The sequence below is a fragment of the Manis pentadactyla genome, chromosome 19 (assembly GCF_030020395.1).
Source record: "Manis pentadactyla isolate mManPen7 chromosome 19, mManPen7.hap1, whole genome shotgun sequence".
NCBI classification, from domain to species: Eukaryota; Metazoa; Chordata; class Mammalia; order Pholidota; family Manidae; genus Manis; species Manis pentadactyla.
This window is the reverse complement of record NC_080037.1, coordinates 12,608,343-12,631,832: the sequence shown is the minus strand read 5'-3', so window position 1 is coordinate 12,631,832 and position 23,490 is coordinate 12,608,343. Positions and strand designations below refer to the sequence as shown.

At 37.4% G+C, this 23,490-nt stretch overlaps 1 protein-coding gene across 6 annotated transcripts; it reads right to left on the bottom strand.

Annotated features, from left to right (window-relative positions):
- Positions 1-1,825: 1,825 nt before the first annotated feature.
- On the bottom strand, positions 1,826-23,467 carry TAF1A (TATA-box binding protein associated factor, RNA polymerase I subunit A). Of its 6 annotated transcripts, none has more exons than XM_036922145.2 (11): positions 23,384-23,467; positions 22,028-22,160; positions 20,644-20,813; positions 18,038-18,151; positions 13,060-13,258; positions 10,824-10,954; positions 9,720-9,878; positions 7,042-7,108; positions 6,187-6,310; positions 4,611-4,765; positions 1,826-2,225 (listed from the first exon to the last, which is right to left on the bottom strand). In XM_036922145.2, exons 2-11 carry the CDS (start codon positions 22,146-22,148, stop codon positions 2,113-2,115), a joined length of 1,353 nt encoding a protein of 450 aa, XP_036778040.2. In that variant the 5' UTR covers positions 22,149-22,160; positions 23,384-23,467; the 3' UTR covers positions 1,826-2,112. The 6 variants fall into 6 exon arrangements, with proteins under 6 accessions (XP_036778040.2, XP_036778039.2, XP_057350926.1 ...); XM_036922144.2 differs by having other exon boundaries at positions 23,309-23,462; XM_057494943.1 differs by lacking the exon at positions 23,384-23,467 and adding an exon at positions 23,094-23,276.
- Between the last annotated feature and the right edge of the window lie 23 nt (positions 23,468-23,490).

The window sequence follows — 23,490 nt, the reverse complement described above, 5'->3', positions numbered from 1 at the left end:
AATACAATACCTTTCATAAATTTTCATTCAGTTCTACTCAATGCTTAATGAGCTACAAATTCTGTTAGGGGTTGGTGATACGGAGATTATTAGGCCTAGCTAATACACTTTCGAGATACAGATGTATAGATAATTAAACAATGCAGTGCTAAGAGGCTGTATAGGAAGGAACCAGTGAGGACACAGAGAGGGCACCTACCCAGCCTCGGGGAGAGGCTGGGTTTTGCTTGAGCTGCTAGGCTCTGGGCTATGGGTCCCCCTGACTCTTTCTTGCTACTTACCTGAGTGCTCTGCATGTTCTAAACACTGATTCAACTAGCACAGTGTGTGATCTTTGGAACGACACTGATTGGGTCACGGTCCTGGTAATACCACCTCCTTAGCTGGGGCCTTGGGCAAGTTACTTAATTTCTGAGAACCCCACTTTCTTTCTTGGTAAGATAGGGATAATTTATAGGATTGTGGCAACGCTATGAAGAAATGTAAAGCTCAAAGTGCTTGATAAACTTTAGCCATTACCATTCATGAAACTGGCTTTCACTTTAGTGGACCTAAAAAAAAATCCAGGTTGTTGATTCACACTGCTCTTACTGCATTAGACAGGAACATTTGAAAGAAAAATTTGGAAACTAAGCTTTGTGTGGAAACCAAAAGCCATATCTACTCATTTCTCTTTCACTTTCACCTCCTTTTGCTAGAGACCATGAGAAGTCTTAAATCCTGTTTCATAGCTTTTGACTAAAGGTTTCAGGGTACAGATGCCCTGACAATGTGGGCCTGTGCTTTGAGATTTTGTCTACATCATCTGATGCTTGAGATTTTGTCCACATTATCTGAGAATTTTATTCCTAGTGTTGACTTGGTACAAAACTTTTATACAATACAACCACTGACTCCCAGCAGTAAAGCTGGCCCTACTCATGCAGTAGCTTTAACTTGGTTTATGGGTTATGGGTTCCACAGGGCACCTACCTGTTTCATATGTACATTATAAGGCTGGATTGGTTATTTCTTGATAGTCATTTCTTACTAAGTGTAAAATATTGAACTAAATTATTAACAAAGCATAATTTGTCCCCCAACTTTCTTACAAATGGTTAAAAATGAGTAGGAATATAAGCCAATGGGGAAAATAGGTCATTTGCCATCTAAATATTGGACTTGCTCCGAAGTTAGTGAGCCTCCATAGAACTCAAATACAAATTATCTTAAGAGTAAATGTGTAAGAGCCAAGACAGTTCTGAAGAAACACTTCCTCTACCTGTTATCGCAACACATTATAAAACCCCAGCTCACGTTCCAGGAAAGTTGTTCCTGGCTTCTGGGCCAAGCTTTCCCGTCGGGCTTACTGTGGGGCCTGGGGCGCTAACTCACTGGCAGTCTTCTCCACTGTCTGGCTGCCTCCTGATGCATCTTAGTTTCTAAGAAGGAGAGGCCACAGAAGTTCTAAAGCATGTCTTAAGATTGCTGGCAAATGAAAAACAAAACAGAAAAAATCGACAGCCCTTTGAAGTCAGGCCAGTGCTAGTTAGCCCACTCTACCCTCTCTGACCCAAAGTTGTCCTCTAGAGTCAAAGGTACCTTCCTGTCAGAAGGTCCATTAGCCCCAAACTGCCATGTCTTATACCAAGAAAACAAAGTCCTTTTCTAAATCCTGTTTCCAAAATTCCTCAACAGAACTCATGCCCAATATATTCTGCATGGTGATAAATGTAACAGGGATCATTTTGAATCTAAAAGAAGAATATAAACTCATTTAACACTACCATAAGTTGTATCTTATAACACAATAGTCAGAGGCAAACAGCAATAAGTGCTGCAGATCTGTATTCTCTAATTAGATAAATATATTTTTATTTGAAGAGTGTTCCTTAATAAACGTTAGTTTAACAGTACAAAAAAGGAAAAATATGTATTTATAAATTGCAAAGGCAGCGAGACTGTTTCTCTAGCTATAACTGCTGTTAAAAGAAAACATAGAAAAATATAAAAATAGCTTCTTTGTAGCCATATAAACTACCTTCTTGAAACATCTAATAAATAAATACATTCAATGACTATCTACTGAACTACCAATGGTAGCTGCTAATCTGAAATAACTAAAATTCAGTATCAGACTCTTGTATTTACAATACTGTGTTTTTTCACTGATTTCTTTATCCACTTAATTTTCTTCCTTAGGACTTGATGATCTTGTTTTGAAATATACCGAAAATATCTACAACCTAAAAAACAAGAAAGGCAAAATAAACAATTTTAACCTTTAGTCAATTCTTTAGGCATTGTTTCTACATTTTAAAAATTTTGCTTCAACTCTGTCATACTAATGATTAGGAAAATAGATGGATTTACATTATCTATACCAATATGTCCTGAACACATTTTAAGAGCTGTCACCAATGAAATATATTGCTTCCTATGTATGAAGATGTTTCTGATCCCTCATAATCAAAGCATATATGTTAGCTTGCTTTCTACCCTGCCTCTTAAGCCCAGTTAAGGGGATATACATATTAAATATATTCAGATATTAATGAGCCTCCTCTAAAAGCAAATTACTATAGCTTCCCTTTCAATGTCATCTTATAAAACAGCCAAAGAGGCACCTATAACAATATGGGAGGTCTCCAGAAAAGCTTGATGTGAAGGATTAGAATATACAAATCACAGGTTAGAATAAAAAATTATGCAGTCCTTCTAGCCTTCTAGCAAGCAGCCGGATGGAACCATGTTGCTCTGACAAAGGTGCCTCGTGCTCATAGGAAGTCCACCTGCTTTCTCAGTGTTACAACGCTAAGAGGATCGCATGTTAAATATCTCAGAGACATGAATCAAATTTCTGTAAGAAAAATGTAAACTGGCTATATAAGAGTTTTTATTTGATAAATAAATAACACCATAAATCACATATGAAAAATTAATTTCTCAGTTTGTATATATCCATCTTCTCTGAGGAACTGCTGGCTGTATCATGTACCTAGAGAAACCATTTTATGATCCCTGATAATAGGATGCCAGAATGACCAGTATTTTATTAGCTGGGAAGCAGTGGTATCTGTGGTATTAATATAGTAATTTGTGTCTCTAAATACATCTACCACTTGAACAAAAACAAAATACTTTGTACACAGATCTCTGCTTCTATTTAAAACACAGGAAGAACTGGGCTCCCACCCTATCATAGAGAACTACACGCTCCTAACTCTTCTTGAACCCACGGCAGCTGACGTCACAGGGCAGCCAGGGAGCCTGCACGGCAAGCAGGAAAGGCCCCAGCGAGAAACGGGCCTGGCTCACCTCAGCCGAGGACGGGAAGCAGGGCCGCTGCCACAGCCCGCTCTAGGCACAGAGCAAAGGCAGCGCGCAGCTAGGATTTGAGTCCTGTGGTGTAACGAGGGCAACCAGAGCAAGAACGAAACCCAGCTCGACTCCTGCAGACTGACCCAAACCCCACACTAAGTAAGCCCCTGAAAGAGGAGGGAGACATGCCCACTTTCAGGCATGAATATTATGCCAGAAATTCAGACAGTACTTTACAGAATTTATAAAGCACTTTGATGTGCTGTTCACCTGATGCTTACAATCCTGTAAGCAAACATGGACAGGTATTACAATGGCCATTTCAGAGAGGCTCCCAAAGGTGGGCCTGAGAGACATGGAAAGATTAAGTGACAGAACTGGAAAATTAACCCAGGCCTTCAGACTCTTCTCGTATCTAAAGATACCTTTAGATACCTGTATGAGACACCTCTATACTCATAAAGTAGAAAATCATAGTCCAGATCACATCTCTTCCTTGTCATCAGTGTATCAGAGAGAACTTTTAAAATCAGCATTTATTAATCTTAGTAACCATCTGAAACACCCGGTGAGAACACTAATTCCAAAATAATATAAGCTGTACCTAAAACGAACCTGAAAAATCTCATTAGGATACTTAAACTCTCTTGCAACAAACTGCTTACTCTTGGTCACTGTGAGGTTCACTTTCTTCATCTCTGAACACATTCTGTGGTGCCTCATTTCAATGCTGGCTACCTTTTCATCTTTCAGTGGGACAAAGCAGGTAAGAGTTTTAACAGCCAAGATATTCCACAAAGAAAGGATCAATTTCCCTTTCTTGTAAGTGGAGTTTTAAATGAGTTAATAGGTGGTATACTTTCTCTTCAGGGGAAAAAATGTTTCATCCTTACAGGAACAGATAAGTAAATATACATTTATTATAAAGCAGTGAGGTCCATAAAGAGTATTTTTCTATTTCTAATAAAGCAGGCAATCTCAGTGAACTTTCTATACATAGCACCGCCAGATGGTCATTTGTTGTGAAAACAGCCTGCATCTTCTCACTTAATGGCTCCTAAAGATAATCAAGTTAGAGCATAAAACCCAACTGCAATCAACAATATGAAGTCAGTAATCCAGGGAGATTCCTCACAAGCAGATCACCTGGCCCCAGCTCAGCATTCATTTTCCCACTCAAGTTATTTCTCAGCATCTAATATCCTTAGGCACTGTACTAGGTAAGCTGTAACATGAACGAATGGTCAGACTCCGCAATTTCAAAATTGTCCAAAAGACATGTCTAGATAAAAGAGAACAAAAACATGTACCTTTTCCTAACAACAGTCCAGCTACCAAAGCTTTCTCACAAGCCAAAGCTTCATCCTCTTTCCAATCACTTTTTGCCCAAAAGTAGCTGAAGTGAAAGCCTGGCCACCAGTTTTTCCTGGAGCTCCACTCTTCTTGAACCCAGGCAACATTGTTCCTGGAAAAGAAAAAGATCGAGAGGGAAGGTCAAGGGTAGAGATGAATCTACACTGTCAGAACTTTAACTTACGGAGAGTCTGTAAAAGATGACAAGGAAGGTATTTCCCAGCTGATTTATGGCTACAGCCATGGGACAGCACACGCAGGAAAGCAAGTCCCTTTGTAGTTCTTTGATTTCCATGTCCTATTTTCCATTTAATGAAATAGCTAGTTCAGCATAGCACAGTGGTTAACAGCAGAGACTCTGAAGTCAAAATTTTAGATTCATATATCTCAGCTCTTCCATTTTCTATCTATGTGATCCTGGGAAAGCTGCTTAACCCCTCTGAGCCTCAATTTCCGTGAGGATATTAATGGTACCCATACTAGGATTAAACTGGCCCAGCAGCATAGTGGTCTCATTTCAAGCTCTTTGCATTACTGTTATTACTTAAAAGTTACTTTAAAGCCTTACTTTAAATTACACGCTATAAAGAATTACTATACAAATTAAGATACCATTATTATACAAATACATGAACACAATGCTGAGTGTTCGTCAATAACTTGATTGAGCAAATATTCAGTACCTATTTGTGCCCTATGGCAGAACTTCGTGAGTTTCAAAAAATAAACAGCACTTTTCTCCACCTTCAAGAACTTTATGGTTAGTAGCAGTTTATGTAGTGCTTTAGATTTAGAAAGTGAGTACATGAACATATCACACCAGTAACATTTTATAATCAGCACTGTTCCATCTCCAAGGTCAGGTCAGATCTGAAGCCTGAAACAAGTTCCCACTGACACTGAATTTTCTAACCAACTAAAACGGATGTAATAAATAAATGAAACTTAATTTTGTTATATCCTTTCTTCCCATATACAAAGTAAAAAAATGACAAGTTACTCCTTTTCTTTTACTCAAAATGTGGCACTAATGACATTATAATCAGAGGTATAGTTTTAGATACCCGGTTCACAATGGACTTCAATAAAAATTTATTGAATGAATAACCTACAATGACTATCTTCTGAGGCCCTAAACACCCACTGAAATTACTGAAAACAACTGGGAGGAAAGCTGCTCCTCACGTGATCTTGGAAGCTGACGACACATAAATCACAAGGAGCTTTGCCAAGAGAGCGGGCACCGTCCCGTCTGGTCCTTATTTCCAATCTACACACGCATGTACCCCTCGCGGTGTAGTGCTACAGTACACACTTTAAGAGCATAAAAGAAATCTTGATAGAATTTTGTATGCTTTACTTATGACCTTGAATTTCCTTACTTTTGACATACTCAGCAGAAAACAGCTAAAGACACAGTTCAAGAAGTCCAAAAACATGAGCAAAGAACTTTAAAAAACTGATAGATATTAGCTAAAATATTGGGAAATATTATTTATACTGATCCTTTAATAAATACTATATGTCTCTTACCCCATTAAGGTCTGTCTGAGATATTTTGCCAAATATTTCCAAGCAGTTATATTTTTAGTGCATCCAGCAAAATCTAAGATTCCAAACAATACCTCCAATCCCAGTTTACGGTGCTCTTCTTTTTCTGCAATGGTCACACATAACTAGAGTTTACGTAGGGCACTGAGGTACACAAAGTCAAAAAAATATATTCAGTTCATAAAATATTCCTGAATTGTAAGCCTTCTATTTTGGTTAACAGTTTAAAACAATTCATTATGCTTACACCCTCCTGTGATGAATCCGAAAAATTCAGTAGTTCAGTTCATGCTAATGAAGTCAGTGGTGAGTCTGATCTCTAATGGGCCATATACTCCTGAGAATATTATTTTAAGTACTTGCCCTATTTGGGCATTTTAAGCATATTCTCTTCTATTATGAGAGGTACCAAGGTAGTCCCAGGACCTAGCAGTGTAGACTGAAGCTGATTTCCTCCTATGAAGTATATTCTTTTCTATACTGAGCCGGAACATAGTAGGGATTAAAATGAGGTGAACTATATAAATTTAAACCATTTCTCTTCTGCGAACTATTGCCTGATGTTCTATAGCCGGGGTCAACAAACTTTCTGTGAAGGGCCAGACAGTAAATATTTAAACTCTGTGACCCATACTGTCTACTGTCAAAACTATGCCACCCTGCTGTTGTACCATAAGAGCAGCCATAGACAACATGTAAACAGTAGACATGGTTGTGCTTCAACAGAACTTGATTTATAAAAACAGGTGAGGAGCGGATTTGGCCAACGGGTTTGCTGACCCCTAGCCCACTACTCTACAGTTTGTCTGCACAAAGAAATAAGACAAAATAACTTACCTGATTTTTTCAGCAATCTATGGAATTCTAACATCAGTTTATGAGATGGTACAATCTGATACAGAATCTGAAAGAAATAAGCATCTCATAATTTTTACACAGCCTAAAGGCATTTCTCAAATTTCAGCTTACTTTCAAAGAAAGTTCTCAATGTCTAATATGCCCTAAATAAATGAATCAAGGATTTGCTTTTATCAACTTTTAATGTGAGTACAGAAAGGCATTCTATGTAAAGCTATTAAATAAAGAAATCTCTGCTAATAACAAGAGAGTCACTGGGGTGGATAGAGGGAAATAGATAGGGACTTATTTTCTCCATTTATTTTTTTGTACTGTTTACTACACTTAAAATTTTAATTTCTTTTTAGAAGCTAGGACTGAGACAAAAAACACAGGAAAAATATAATATCACACGGAAAAGATATTTAGTAAATATGTATTGATCACAAACAATCACAGAATACTTATAAAAGAAAAAAATAAAAAGGCAAGGGTGACTACTTTGGTAGACTGTGTCCAGGACCACAGGACAGTAAGGGTATTCAAGTGCATATTTTTACAACCTTTTTACATAATAGGGAGAAATTGAGGGTTTTCCTTTTAAAAATAGGGCTATTTTCTAGGGGGAGCATGGGTAAGGCACTATAGCACAGAGAAGACAAGTAGTGACTCTATTGCATCTTACTACGCTGATGGACAGTGACTGGAATGGGGTATGTGGGGGGGACTTGATAATAGGGGGAGTCTAGTAACCACAATGCTGCCCATGCGATTTTATATTAATGATACCAAAAGAAAAAAAGGAAAAAAAGAAAGAAGAAAAATAGGGCTATTTTTATGAATATGTAAATAACTGGATTTAAAGTAAAATTGTATATCTCACTTCAACACATGTACTACTAGAAATGAATTTATTCTGTCTGCTTGCTGAAATCTTTTGACCTTACACTGAAATAGTTTCCTACAAAATGAAAAGTCAATTTTGCTAATTTCTCTAAAGTGGCGATCAATCAATCAAGAACAATGTTGCAGTATCAGAGAGTATTATTAAAACCCAGTTCATGAAATCACATTTTGTCTTATGATTTATGGAACTCTATAAATGGCTCGATTCACTTAAGATTCTTAAAAAACTTTTTATTGAAATATAACATGTAATAGAAACATATATAAATCATGAGTATGCTCAATAAACTTTGACAAAGTTATACAAACTCATGTCATTAGTACCCAGACCAAAAATATAGGACATTATCTGGCAGTCTTTTGTCACTTTTAGAATATTCTTAGCTATTTTAGGTCTTCAAAAAGTGGCTTTGTTTGTCTAATCGATCGCTTTTGCCCTCTTCTCTCCCTCCTCTCCCTGGGGCTCCCATTACAAGTTTGTCAGGCTTTTCACCCAGTTCTTTGTAAACTCATTTCTACCCTTTTTATCCTGTTTGTTTTCTGTGTTTTGGGCTGATAGGTTCTATACGGTTTGTTAATTCTCTCCTGCTATGTTCAATCAGCTATTATATCCACGGATTGAGTTCTTAATTTCAAATACTGCGTTTTTCAAAAGGAAAATGGAATTTCTCTAAATTCATCTTGTCTTAAACATGTATTCAGCATAGTTATTTTCCATTACCTTTTAGTCTTTTCAAAAACACCACTAGTGTCTGACCATCTGAATGAAGTCACCAGCCTGCTTCTGTTGTAACTATCCTTAGTATTTTACTGTACAAAAAATCAGTGAAAGGAAATCTTGCCAAGCAAAATAGCAACTTTAAAAGCATTCTGTATGAAACAATGGCTGTTGAAAACTTTCTAAAATGTACAGTTTCCATGTCGGAAGGTTTAATTAGGTCAATTTCTATGAATATGCAGGTACAGATCAAAGTTAATTGGCCTTTTAAAATAAAGGAGATAGATGAGGATTTTTCTTGGTCATTAATTTAGGTTGGACAAGTCTTTGTATGTGTACATGAATGTTCATAGCAGCATTCATCAACAGCCAAAGAGTGAAAATAACCCAAATGTCCATCAAGAAGTAAATGAACAAAAACAGAATACTACTCAGCAATAATAAGGAACAAATTACAGGTCCCTACAATACTACGAGTGAATCTCAAAAACATTATGGTGACCAAGAAAAGCCAGACAAAGAGAGTATATAATGAAGATTTCATTTAGAAATTCTAGAAGAAGTAAAGATTATCTATGGTGACAGAAAGCAGAACACTGATTGCCTAGGGCCAGGAATATGTGAATGGATTGGCTGTAAAGAGAAATGAGGAACTTTCTGGGGTGATGGAAATGTTTGGTATCTTGATTATCATGGGTACATGGATGTGTATATTTGTTAAAATGCACCCGAGTGTATACTTAAAGTAAGTGTTGTATGTAAATTAAATTTTAGTAAAGTTAATTTGCAGAAAATATCAGTGCAGAACTTTCCAACAAGGCTGGCAAAGGTCTTCTGCAACACTGCCTCCTCTCAGTCTAACTTGGGCAAGGGGGTGGCATACCGGTGGTGGCAGGGGTCTGCCTAGAGCCTGCAGCCTCCTCTGTTTCCTCAGTGTACCAAGCGAACACTGTCATTTTCTATGCATGCTATAATATCAAAGTTGGAAAACGATGACTAAAAATATTTTAAAGTAGATTCTCAAGCCTTGTGCAAACATTAAAATATTCTATACCTTCAGCACACTTATCAGTTTCTCTCTTGGTGCCTTCTCTTTCTTTAGAAAGTTGTACAAGTAGACATGAGCATTTGGATTTGATGGGAACTTTTCATCGTAGGCATAATTGCTGAGTACCTCTCGGGCTCCATCTCGATCCCCATAGAATTCCAGCATCTACATAAAGTAAGTCATAATATCTTAGCTAGTTGTGGATAGCCATATGAAAGATAATGTACAACTTAACTGTACTGATGAGTACAAAAAATTCCTAAAACTGACAAACAGTACCTACTGTATAGGGGGCAACAGTAATGCTACCTCCTGCTTTCATGAGCATGTCACAACCTCTACAGAACACAGGTCACTCCCAACAAAGGCTTACATGGGTTCCCATTTTTCCCTTATCATGTTTTGTTACTGAAAAATGCAGCAACTTCAACATAAGAGCTGTTCCTATAAGAAATAAAGTCCTCAAAGTAGGCCACACTAACAACTAAAAAAGACCAAATTAAGCAACCAACCTCAGTGCCTTCCTAACGTCAGCCACAAAAGTGCAGGGGAATTCCGATTCCTTTCATTTAGTTCCCATCCTAACACAGGAATTCCAAATTCCACTGGCATATGATTTCAGAGATTATCTTCTGATACTTTAGCACTCATGAAACTTCCAAAAAGCAAATTATTTTCAAGATTTACTCCTTGTGCCCAGTGCCAAGGCCCTCAGTCATTCTACAAGGACTCTGAGATATCACAACATCCTCATGAACTCCCTAAAAGCTAGTTTCAGATTTTTGTCCCCTTCCCTTGTATGTCCCAACAAATCATAAAAGACCTTTCAGCTTTTCTTTTAAACCAATAAGAATAATACAGAATTGACATTTACAACTATATATTGCTCTTTATTTTATAAATATTTGACCATAACATGTTATTCACTGGTGAAAATACACACAGAGTAACATTTGTAGTATAGTAGTAAAATAAACAAGTTATTCAGACCCAAAAAAGAGACATCATATTCTTTTTTTGTTTTAATTTTCTCCACTAGGTGCCTTCTGATCAATAAAGATTAGGCTTTTAACAAAATAAAACTAATAAACCTTTATGAAGTCTACTTACCTCTACGTAACTCTTCACAAAAGGGTCCCAAACTCCAGGAATTTGAATCAATGCACAAAGGTTTACAGATGTCTTCCAGCTGTGGTTAAGCATATTCTGGGATGCTGTGTTATAAACATAATCATCCTTATCTGCCCAAAGATGAAGATTTAAAAAAATTATTCAGTGTTCAGGGTGTCTGCTGATAGTAATAGTAATCAACAAACTTCCCACAAGAAAAACTCAGCCTCTGATGGCTTCACTGGTGAATTCTAACATTTAGACAATATAGGAATTCTTCACAAACACGTCCCCAAAAAAAGACAGAACAAGAGAATACGTGATCAGGGGACACATACGGGGAACATTCAGTGTGAATCAGGTGGTAGCTACATGGATATTTGTTTTATAATAAAAATTTTACAGGACATTTGTTTTATGCACTTTTTCTGTATATGTTGTATTTTACCATCTTGAAGGTGTAGAAGGAAAGTAACTTGGTCTCTCAAAAGCAACAGCTAATAGAAGCACTAAATACTTTTTAGTACCAATGTGACTTTGTGGACACAATGTAAGCCCCCCACCAAAAGAAACCATTGGTAGTCTCCAACAAATATCAATATGGACTTGGAAATGAGGTGATGAGGGAAAAGAAGTTAAGAAATTATATAGAAAAAAAATTTTCAAGGAAAAAAGGGCAGATGCCTGAGAAGTATGAGTTGGGTCTGAATTTACTGGGAAAGGGGGTTCCAAGTCAACAAGTCCATCAAACCCAACCAGGACAGGCCAGAGCAGCAAGGAAAAATTCCCAGGCCAACTCAGAGCAGATGTTCATGTGCTATGTTCTCATGAGTCTGATCATCTAGAACTAGTGCTAACTTTTTGTCTCATTACACAGACAGTTGAGGTTAATGATCATCTAAGGAGCTCCACATACTATCCTATCTTCACTTCTCATTGTTACAAAGTGCCACAGCTGCGGAAAGGCGCTGAATCATTTATCCATGGAAGGGATAGTGTAAGTGCCATGTGCCAACTGCTTTAATCATCAAATATTTGCTTGAGTTCTACCTGACCATGTGTAAGAAAAAGTAAATACTGACTCTGAAACTCACCTACTCAATTAATATCAGCAGGCCCTTTTTAAAAGAATCATTACACCAGACATTATGGCAAGGTTAACAAAAGAGGGGACAGATGTGTGAGCACAAAAGACTGATTACTCTAGAAGAGATGCAACATTAACATACACGTGAGAAAACTTAGAACAATTAAAAAGCATGACATAAAGAGCAAAGTGATGTAGGCTGAACATGCAGCTAATGTATCAGGTTTAAGGTACAAGAATGAGGGATCTGTGAGTTTTGAAACGCAGATGGCATTCTCGATGAGGAAACTGAACAAAGACTTTACAAGATGATGATGAAGAAAACAGCATTTCAGAAGTGTCTTGGAAGAGAGATCACAGACAGAAAGAGGGAAGGGAGTTTTGGGATTAGTGAAACCACATGTCCAGGAGACCAAGGAGATAATACTTAACCACACAAGAATAATGAGGGCAGACTGCTCACCACACATGACATGACACCAGAACTGACATTTGGACAGAGGATGAGAAAATAAAAATGAAAGGGGTTAATCCTAGAGCAGCTCTACAGAAAAACTACACAAGAGAAGAAAATGCAGAGAATCCCATAGCAACAAAGAACACAAATCAGGCGGGAGAAGAGGTTCATATCACCACCGCAAGTGAAAGAAAGGAACTCAGTTTGAGAAGGACGGACACATGGTCAATTTTTGGCGTGGTCAGTAAATTGAGCAAATTACCTGTTGTGACCTTTGTCCAGAAGTGCAACAACTTTATCTTGCCCTATTCTTTAAACATATTATCCTAAGAAATAACATTATAAAACAAACTCCATTCTAGACACACAGGAAGAAATGTTTATTATATGCAGTCATGCCCACTGAAGAAATTTGTAACCTTTCTTAGAAATCATATTTTAAAAAGAAGTTAATCTAAAATGGTCATGATCTTAATTTATGAATCATCTAATTTATGTCCAAAAATTTTTGTGATATATCAGAAATATTACAAAGTAAGATCATGAATTTTCCATCAATAAAAATATCTGTTCTCTGTAACATCTGGATAAAGAAAGGCTTGGAAGTAGGGGAATTAGATTATTCCCTTAAAATCCCTTCTGTCCCTTTAATTCAGTCTCATCAAAAGAAAAAGTTCACTATGTTCACTCACCAAGCTTAGATAATTCCATCTTCTTTTGAGACCAAGTATAATACTGCAAAAGCCCTTTATAGGCCTGAATAAGGTTGATTAACACTTCCTGGGAAGATGACTTTTCACCGTATCTCCATGTCTCTGCCTGGCTGAGATTTCTGTTTGCATCCTCAAGCATTCCATGATGCAGAAGGTATAATGCATGTTGTAAGGAGATCTGCACCAGTAATAAGAAAAATTATATATAGGTCATTAGATAACAATTAATCAAAAAGCACAGTAAATATATGATAGATCTGGGTTAAGATTTTGGTAGGACACAAATGATATAACAACATTGTCCTTGTCATCAAAAATGTCAATCTAGACAAGACAAAAGATCTATGAAACAATTAACACGATGTAAATGAGAATTAATCTGTATAAACTCACACACAGAAGACAGTGTGAGCTAGTGAAAAGAACAGTAGCTTTGAAGACAGGGTGTCCTGACTCAGATGCTACTGAAGAGCTACACGGACCTGAGTGTGAGTCTCATCTGTTATATGGAACAATTATTATTAGCCCTTCAGAAGGGTGTGATGAGAATTAAATGAGATCATTAATGAGATAATTAATTAAATGAGGTTTACATACCACCTAACGCCTAACTTGGGCCCGCCAGGTAGTCAGTAACTTATTTTATGAATGTTATGTAAGTTCAAACATTTTAATAAGGGGTATTGAAGAACAGCATCAGTTCTGATGGACAGGAAAGTGAATCTCTGATGCAGGAGAAGAAACAGGAATAATTACACAGAGAATGAGCATCCCAAGGAGGGAGGACACTGAGGAGAATAATGAAAAGTAGTTAATCGTGTGAGTAGTCAGACCTTAGCACTCAAGGCCTCCATCACAAACCACTCCATCACTTCTCTCAGCTGGTCTCTCCAATCCCAGCCCCTACAATCCATCTCCCCTGTGTCTGCAAAGAAATCTCATCTTGTTAGTCATTTGTGTAAAATCTTTTAAAGGCTTCCCCGACCTACAGAACAAAATCTAAGCTGCTTAGGTATGGCACACAGAGCCTGGCCTGCTTTCCCTGGCTTCTACCCAAGTGATTTTTAGAGTAAGTGAAACATTTGATTCTTTAACTCTTTAGTCCACTGCCATGCCAGACGACCCTTTCCCCTAGGACGCCATGTGAACAACCACTTGCTTTCTCAGACTCATCTCCAACATAGTTTCCTTTCTTTCCCTGTTTCCCCTACACATTAAGTCCCAGCCCTCTCCAGTTGCAGGAACTCACCATTTTCTCCTTGTCTTTTCACTGTACATTGCATTTCTACTATGGAAGTCATAATAATTAATTCCATTTACACTCCTCTCTCCCTCCACTACAAGAACCTTACCTAGAAAATACAATTGAGTGTTTTTAAAATTACTAACAAGACAATGTTTTATTGCCTGTTTAATTTCCACTCTCAGACTCTGGAGTATGAAATAAGGTTCCCCTCAATTTTCCTTACTTCAACTGATAGATTCTATGAGCTCAAAAGGACCTAACCAGTAATGTAGTTAAAACTCCACCCTCCCTCCCCAATCAAAAGGCTATCCAGTTTCCTCCTGAAAGAAGAGACGGCTGCACACACCACCAAGACAGGCCATTCTTTTTTCCAACAGTTCAGTTAGCAAGTTCTTCTGTAAGAGGGACCATGTGCTGTCTCCATTGAATTTCCACTCAGTATACCTGGTTTACTAGAGAATAAGATCAAAAGAGAGCACCTGGCATGTAAGTAGAGACTCAGAAAATTTTTCCTAAATTAGTAAGATCTAAAAGAAACCTAAACTAGGAGAAAACCTTTTTTCAAAATTAGAAAGAGTGAGAATATAAAATGGTGCAGCCAAAAGGACACAATTTGGTGATTCCTAAAACAGTTAAACATAGAATTATGTTACATATTATATGTATTTGTTTAAATTTATGTCACTATATATCTTATATATATTAAGACACACCCCACAATTCTACTCTTAGGCATATACCAAAAGGAACTGAAAATAGGGACTCAAACAAATACTTGGACGCCAATGTACATTGCAGCATTCTTCACAATAGCCAATAAGCGGAAAATACTCAAAGGATGAATGGATAAGCAAAATGTGACATATACGACACAGTACTACTCAGCCATAAAAAGGGATTTAGTTCTGATACATGCCACAACATGAATAAATCTTGAAAACATTATGCTAAGTGAAAAAAGCTGGACATAAAAGGACAAATATTCTGATTTCATTTATATGAAATATCTAGAATAGGTAAATTCTTAAAGACTGAAAACAGATTTGAGGTTATCAGGAGTTGGGAGGAGGCGGGAATGAGGAGTAATTGCTTAATGGGTGCAGAGTTCCTGTTTGGGATGATGGATAAGTTCTGGAAATACTGGTGATAGTTGCACAACACTATGTAATTAATGCCACTGATCTGTACATTTACAAATGGTTAAATAGCATGTTTTATGTCATATATAGTTAATTTACCACAAGAAAAATTAGAAATAGGAACAGTAAAAGTGAAACAAAAAAAAAAAAAACCAACAGAGTAAATATTTTATGCTCTGCAGGCCAGATGGTCTCTGTCACAGCTCTGTCATTTGTCACACTCTAAGCAGCTTTGGCAATTTGGAAATGATTAAGTGTGGCTGTGTTTCAATAATTTTATTTATAGACACTGAAAAAAATTAAAAAGTAAAGCATTTAAAAACTTCACTCTTTTAGGCAAATATCACTACAGAGAGGGAGATATCTAATGTTTTGGAAACAATCCTTCTGCAAGACTTTTACTGACAGATGTTAAGAATTTGGGTAAGTTCCACCTGAACATTAGGAACATTAAAACATTTTCATACATGGATCAGAAGACTTAATATTGTTTAAATATCTATACTACCCAAAACCATTTATAGATTCAGTGCAATCCCTATCAAAATTCCAGTGCCATTTTTCACAAAAACATAAAAACCAATGCTAACATTTTTATAGAACCACAAAAGACCCCAAATAGCCAAAGCAATCCTAAGAAAGAACAAAGCTGGAGGCAACACACTTCCTGACTTCAATCTTTACTATAAAACTACAGTAATCAAAGCAGTACAGTGCTTGCATAGAAAGAGACACATAAACCAATGGAACAGAAGTGAGAGTCCAGAAATGAACCCATGCACATACATACAGTCAACTAGGGTCATATATTTGGTATATATTTAACAAGTGAACCAAGAATACTTAATGGAGAAAAGACAGTCTCTTCAATAAATGGTGCTGGGAAAACTGGATATTCTCAATCAAAATAATGAAATTGGACCCCTGTAATACATTCCTCACAAAGGTAACTCAAAATGGATTAAGGACTTAAACATAAGACCTGAAACCATGAAACTCCAAGATGAAAACAAAGGGAAAGAACTCCGTAATATCAGTCTTGGCAATGATTTTTTGGATATGACACCAAAAGAACAAGCAACAAAAGCAAAAATCAACAAGTGGGCCTACATCCAGCTATAACACTTCTGCAGAGCAAAAGAAACAATCAACAAAATGAAAAGGCAGCCCATGAAACGGAAGAAAATATATGCAAGAAATCAATCTGATGAGGTTAAAAAATATCCAAAAAAATATAGGAAACTCATACAACTCCATAGTCAAAAACCCAAAAAATCCAATTAAAAAATGGGCAGAGGACTTGAACATTTTTCCAAGGAAGACATACAAATGAAAGGTGTTCTAGTCATTAGGGAAATGTAAATCAAAAGCAGGATAAATAATCTTACATCTATTAGAATGGCTATTATCAAAACAATGAGAGATAAAAAATGCTGGTGAAGATGTGGAGAAAATGGAACCCCTGTCCATTATCAGTGGGAAAATAAATTAGCACAGCCACTACGGAAGAGAGTATGGAGGTTCCCCAAAAAGAACTACAACACAATCCAGCAATCCCACTTCTGGATATACATCCAAAGATGGAATCATTATCTCAAAGAGATAACTGCAGAATTATTCACAACAGTCACAACATGGAAGCCATCTAAGTATCCATCAATAGATGAATGCATAAAGAAAATGTGATATTGATCTACACACATGCACATGGCTATGGAATATTATGCAGTATAAAAAAAGGAGGAAATACTGCCATTTTCAACAATACAGATGGACCTTGAGGGCATTATGCTAACTGAAGTCAGACACAGGCAAACACTATATGATCTCACTTATAAAAAACACCAAATTCACAGAAACAGGGAATGGTGGTTACCAGGGACTGAAGGGTGGAAGAAATGAGGAGATTTTGGTCCAAGGATAAAACTTTTCAGTTATGAGATGAGAAACTTCCGGGGATTTAACATACAGTATGGTGATTATAGTTAATAATACTGGGTTGTACAGCTGAAAGTTGCTATGAGTAGAGCTTTTCTCACCTACAGGATATGTTAACTTATCTTACTGTGGTAAATATTTCACAACATATACATGTATCAAATCATCACATGGTACATCTTAAACTTACACAATATTATATGTCAATCATATCTCAATAAAGCTGGGAAAAAAAAAATTTTTTTTGCGTGTGTATTCAAATTCCCGATTTGTTTAGTTCTTTCTCTTTTCCAAAAGCACCAAATCCTAGAGAACTCATTTTCAAATGAATTAAAAGCAAAGATACTAGAATTTGGCCCATGACCACAATGAAGCACAATGCCATCACTGAATGCCTGGCTTTGGCAATGAGATACACAAAGAGAAGGTGTTTTCACTCAGAGAACAAGGGACGACAGAAAATGCAGAAGTAAATGGTTCTCACAACACTGCTTTCCTTCAGCTTCTCTTATTTATCCAGATGTCTTACCGTTTTTCCATACCTTTTTCTATTATTACCTTCCTTATCACTGAAACATGCAACTTTTGAACAATGAATACTGCAAATGTCAGTTCACAAAGCCTACACTCTCACCTTTAAGTAATTCATGACACCGATATGTTTCATCCTGTCAGCAAAGGTGTTAAAAGTCTCCACATTGCTTTTGGGATGATAATACAGAATTTCACTTCCAAGCTTCCAAATGATCTGTCAAAACAGAAATTACTAATAACAAGGTAAAATCCTTGCCTTAACCAAAGTGTACCTAAGAAAGCTTTTTTTTTCTGATTACATTAAAAAGCAACCTATTTCTTTCTTAGATACCACTCCGTACCTTTTACTGTACTTCACCCAACGAAACTTAAGATTACTTCTTATCTGATAAAATCTTTTTCATTGATTAAATGAAAATACCAGATAACTAGAGTAGTGCCATTTTTAAGGTACTAGTCTAAAGAAGATAGGCATTAAGATATATATTGAAAATAAAATTTTTAATTAGCATAGGAGGAAAAATATTCAAGTCAGAAAACTTGGGTTCTATTAATATTGGCTTCTTTACTACTCTTTAGTCTGTACTTTCCACAAAATGAGGGCAAAGGACTAGATGTTTCGTGAGATCCCATTAAGTTGTACAACTCGACTCTATTTAATCTTACGCAGGACACCAATTTAAGAACTTTCATCAGCTATGGATGGATTTTTTTAGTCATTAGGGAAATGCAAATCAAACCCACAAAAAGGCACTGTTCACAAACACTAGAAGAGCTATAATGAACAAATCAGACAATAACACACCGGCAAGAATGTAACAGAATTACAACCCTCATCTCTTGCTGGTGGGAATGTAATAATGGCATAACCACTTTGGAAAACAGTCTAGTAGCTCCTCAAGAGGTCAAACATAGTTACCTTATCAGCCAGCAATGCTATTCCCAGAAATATGCCCAAGAGAAACTGCAACAAACATTCCTACAGAAACTTGTACATGAAATTTCATAGCAGCATTCATAGCAACCGAAAAGAGGAAAAACAACCCAAATGTGTACAACCGCTGGATGAATACACAAAATGTGCTATACCCACACAATGGAGTATTATTCTGTAATAAAACAAATGAAGTACTACTACATGCCTCAACATGGACACACCCTGAAAACATTATGTTAAGTGAAAGACATCCACAAAGGCCATATATTATACAATTCCCCTTATGTGAAATGTCCCAAATAAAAGGCAGATTAGTGGTTGCCAGGCTTGGGGTGGGGGGTGAGGGAGAGGTCGTGGGAGGAGTGGGAAGAGGTACAGGGAGTGACTGCACGTGGGTACAGGGTTTTTTGGGGGGCGAACAAAAATCTTCTAAATTTATACTGTGGTAATGGTTGCACACCTCAGTGAATATATGAAAAAATGAATTGTACTATTTAAATGGGTGAATTTTAAGATATGCTAATTATATCTCAATAAAATTATTTTTTTAAAAAGGATCACTCTGGTTGCTGTGTAGAAAATAGACTAAGGGGTACAGGAGAGCAAGCAGTCATCTAAGTGGATGACAGTGGCTTGGATCATGGTGCAGCAATTGGGGTGGTAAGCAGTATTTAGACTGCAGACATATTATGAAAAAGGAGTCAACAGGATTTTCTGATGGTCTGGATGTGGGGTATAAAAGAAAGATAACTCCACACTTTTGGGCCCAAGCAATTAGACATAAAATAACCATGACCTGAGGTGGTGGAGATCAGAAGATCCATTTTAGCTATGTTAGAATGATATGACCATGAGATATTCAAGCAGAGATGTGGAGTAGACAGCTGGATATGGAAATCTGGACTTCAAAGACAGGTGTCGGGGCCACAGACATACAATTTACAATTGGAAATCACTAGAATACAGACTAAATTTAAGCCCACCAAACTGAATGAGGTCATCAAGAGCACATTCAAATAAGGAAGAGGACTAATTAAGGATTAAGTTCTCGGCTGCTCCCAAGTCAAAAGGCCAAGGAGAAGAGGAGCAATCCGAAAGGAGACTGGGGAGTAACCAGTGAGGCAGGAGAGAGAACTGAGAGAGGGTGTAGTGTCCTGGAAACCAGAGAAGAGTGTTTACCACAGAGGAGGAAATGCTCTACGCAGCCAGAAACTGCCAACAGATCAAGCTAGATGAGCACTGAGAAGGGGCCACTGGGTTTAGCAACATGGGAGATCACTGTTGACCTTGACAGAGCAACTTGGTAGAACTGGTGATGGTGGTGGTTGGGGGAGCCTCATGGAGAAGGTCCGGAGAGAACAAGTAAACACTCTTCCCAGGAGTTTTGCTGAAAGGGAGGGTGGAAGTTGGGCACAGCCTATGAAGGAAGTGGAGATGATTTTAACATGGGAGAAATATACATCTGTATGATGACAGGAAACATCCTATACAGAGGGGAAAATGACGACATGGGGAATGAAGGAAGAATTATTAACATGAGTGAATAAATACTGGGGACTCTGAGAATTGAGAGTTCAAATTATTTTTAGTCTCCTTTAAAATTATAATAAAAAAGAAATATGCAAAAATATCCCGACACCCAAAACTACTTCCAGTAGCTTTCAGTAAGATGAACTTGCGATCCTGCAAAAGCTATTCTGGGTGGAGCTCAAGAGGCAGAAATGTGCAGGTATCTATAATCTCTTCCAGCAGACTCACACTTTCCTTACCTCAGGCGCACCCTGCCTTTTGTTGCTATCAGAATCTTCCAAGATCTGAAAATAACTGTGCATGTATTCTGCAGCTTGCTGCCACTGGTGCTTCAGCAGAGCTTCTTGGATGAAACTTAAACAAGCACTTGTTGTCTGAGCAAAATCCTTCTCCTTTTTCCCTCCAGTCACTATAAAGATAATAGAGAAGAGTCTACCCACAGTGACCCCAATTCAACAATTCAAAAACAGGTTATCTAGAACATGAAACATTTCTAAGCATGTACTTTCTGATCTTAAACCTATTTGCTTGTGGACTGACTTGAGCTCTCTGTAGAACACAGGTGACAGAAACATGCCCAGGTATGCCTTAAATAGCAGGAGCTCTCGATTGCTAGTCCCCCATAAGGGTATGGTAGCACTCCCTCTGAAGTATCACCCATTTGAACCTAGCTTAAACCATGTGAACCAATTAGCAAAAATAAAAGGAGAGGAAAGAAACTATTATTTTTTCAACATCACTATGCATAAGGCTCTATACTAGGAACTTTCCATACATATATATATATATTTACACTTCTGTCATTAAAAGTATAGGCTTTGGAAGACGGACCTGGGTTTGACTCCTGATACCAGTACTTGAAGTTTAACTTCTTTAAAATGTAGTTTGCTCCTCCCTAAAATGCCTAACACATAGATTACGAAGGATTAATTTACTGAGATAATTAAATGAGATGATATTTAGATTAAAAGATAGAGAAATAGGAGCTAAACTCTAGGAGCCAAGGAATCTTAGTCAAGAGAAAAGAGGGCGAGGCTAAAACAGATGTATTTGAGGGTAATAAGAAAAGAGCTGGTTCAAAATATATTCCCAGAACTACACCTTCTAACATGCCAACATACAGATAAATGCTTTTTTTATATGTTCTTACAGGGAATATATCTCAGGAAAACTTGCTTATATTTACCTTAGATAAAAATGGGGGGAAATATTCTTTTTTTTGAAACCTATTATAGATCAACAATCAAATCTATCAATTTCAATGCAGTTCAGCAGAAACATCTTGGTAACACATGCTAGGTATGCACTCTTCAATGGCAGAAATTATATCTTCTTCAGTTACAAATATTCCCAATATTTAGTCAATGCCAGGGCTATTATAAATATTCAGTAAATTGCTGGAAAAACATATGTATCTACTGTAAGACAGACTATGTTATTAATAGAAAGGAAAACAATTCTTAAAGAAAAAAGGACCTATTTATTTCTTTTTTGCTTACAGCTTAAAAAACCTTCATATATTCCTACCTGAAAACTGAGCCAGCATGCTTTTCATTTTGTACCCATATTGAATCTTATCATCTCCTTGCATTAAAGTTAAAAGTTATGTGTTATTCTACTTACCCACAGTTTCTACATGCTTTTGGAGCCAAGGAAAATACATTCCTGAACCAGAGAGCACATGCACTCCCCTCAGGTCATCCTCTGTCGTGGGTCTTTTCAGTTCTTCGCTGGAATCACTCATACCTATTCCAAACTGAGAATATCAGTTACTCTCTGTACATTTTAATCCACTGCCTTCTGAGTTATACAGAAAAATGCCATCTTTTTATCTAACGAATATCATTTGATCAGCAAAATTAATTGTACCTGGTAGTTCTGTGAAAGTAATAAAATTATGTCAGCAACAGCCAAAATAAATGATCCATTCAAAAAAAGTATGAGCTACTACTGTTTCATGCACAAAGACAGATAAGATACTGCCCCTTAATTAAAAAATAGTTAAGTATAGAGAAAGAAAAAGTAAAATGATGCATAACAAAACGAGTACATGGTAAGAGTAGTAATTAACATTATTGGGCCCTTTATATACAGCAGGCATATAAATTATCTAATTCAATCCTTACAAAAATCTTGAGGTAAGTACAATTATGTCTGTCCATTTTCACGCTGAAAAAAATGAGGGGCTTAGTGAAATTATGTAACCTGGCCCAACATCACAAGAAAGGTGAGGACAATAATCCAGGAACCAGAACATCAAACTACTTGGCATGAATAGAGTTTGGGGTCTGTGTGGAGGAGGGGGTCGGAAGGCAAAACTGACCGTGGGAAAGCAATCTAGAAAGACAGCCATATGCCAAACTAAATCTGGACTTAATCCTCAACACTCTCAGGGGCCCTCCCCCTCATTCCCCATATCCAATCGATTACTAAATCCTGCAGACGCTATCTGCTAGTATTTCTCCAATCTTCCCTCTTCTCGGAAATCCTATACCACCACTCTAGGTCAGGACACCTTCAAACGGTGTCGAAAGACCGCTTTAGCTTTCTAACAACTTAACCTGCCTCAAATTTTGCCACTCCACATTAAAGCCAGAGTAAACCTTTTAAAATCAAAGCGTATGGAGCATGGGTTTGAAATAGCACCTTAATTTGAATCTGACAGACGTATATTTTAAGGCATTCTTACAGAAAAAGCTCTCCGTTCTCAAACTCTCAAAGACGAAACTGGTATCGTGCAGTTGCCACGGTAACCAAAGCTTCTGCACCCCTTCTGCCTCACGACTCGAGGTTTCAGAGAATCAGGACGAAAAATCAGGAGGACAGGGGTGAATCCTAGCACAGCCCTTCTGGTTCCACTTTGAATGCGGGCAACGACTGACGGACGCCACTCACAACGCTTACCTCCCTGGAGCCGGGGCTCTTCTGCGGCACTAAACACAGGCCCCCGACGCTGTAACAGCGTGAGTATACCCTTACCGGAAGTAGTTACCGACCACTCCCTCTGAGCATGCGCAAATCTTTTAGGACTTTCAGGCCGCGAGCAGACGCCGCTCTGCCCCTACTTCCTCCCTCGCCGGCGAAGG

Excerpts from the sequence above, each read along its gene's own strand:
- TAF1A (XM_036922145.2), bottom strand. The coding sequence starts at position 22,148 with ATGAGTGATTCCAGCGAAGAACTGAAAAGACCCACGACAGAGGATGAC. Across the intron at positions 7,109-9,719 it reads AACTGATAAGTGTGCTGAAG|ATTCTGTATCAGATTGTACC; the intron begins GTATAGAATATT and ends TATTTCTTTCAG. Across the intron at positions 2,226-4,610 it reads TGGACTGTTGTTAGGAAAAG|GTTGTAGATATTTTCGGTAT; the intron begins GTACATGTTTTT and ends CTTGTTTTTTAG.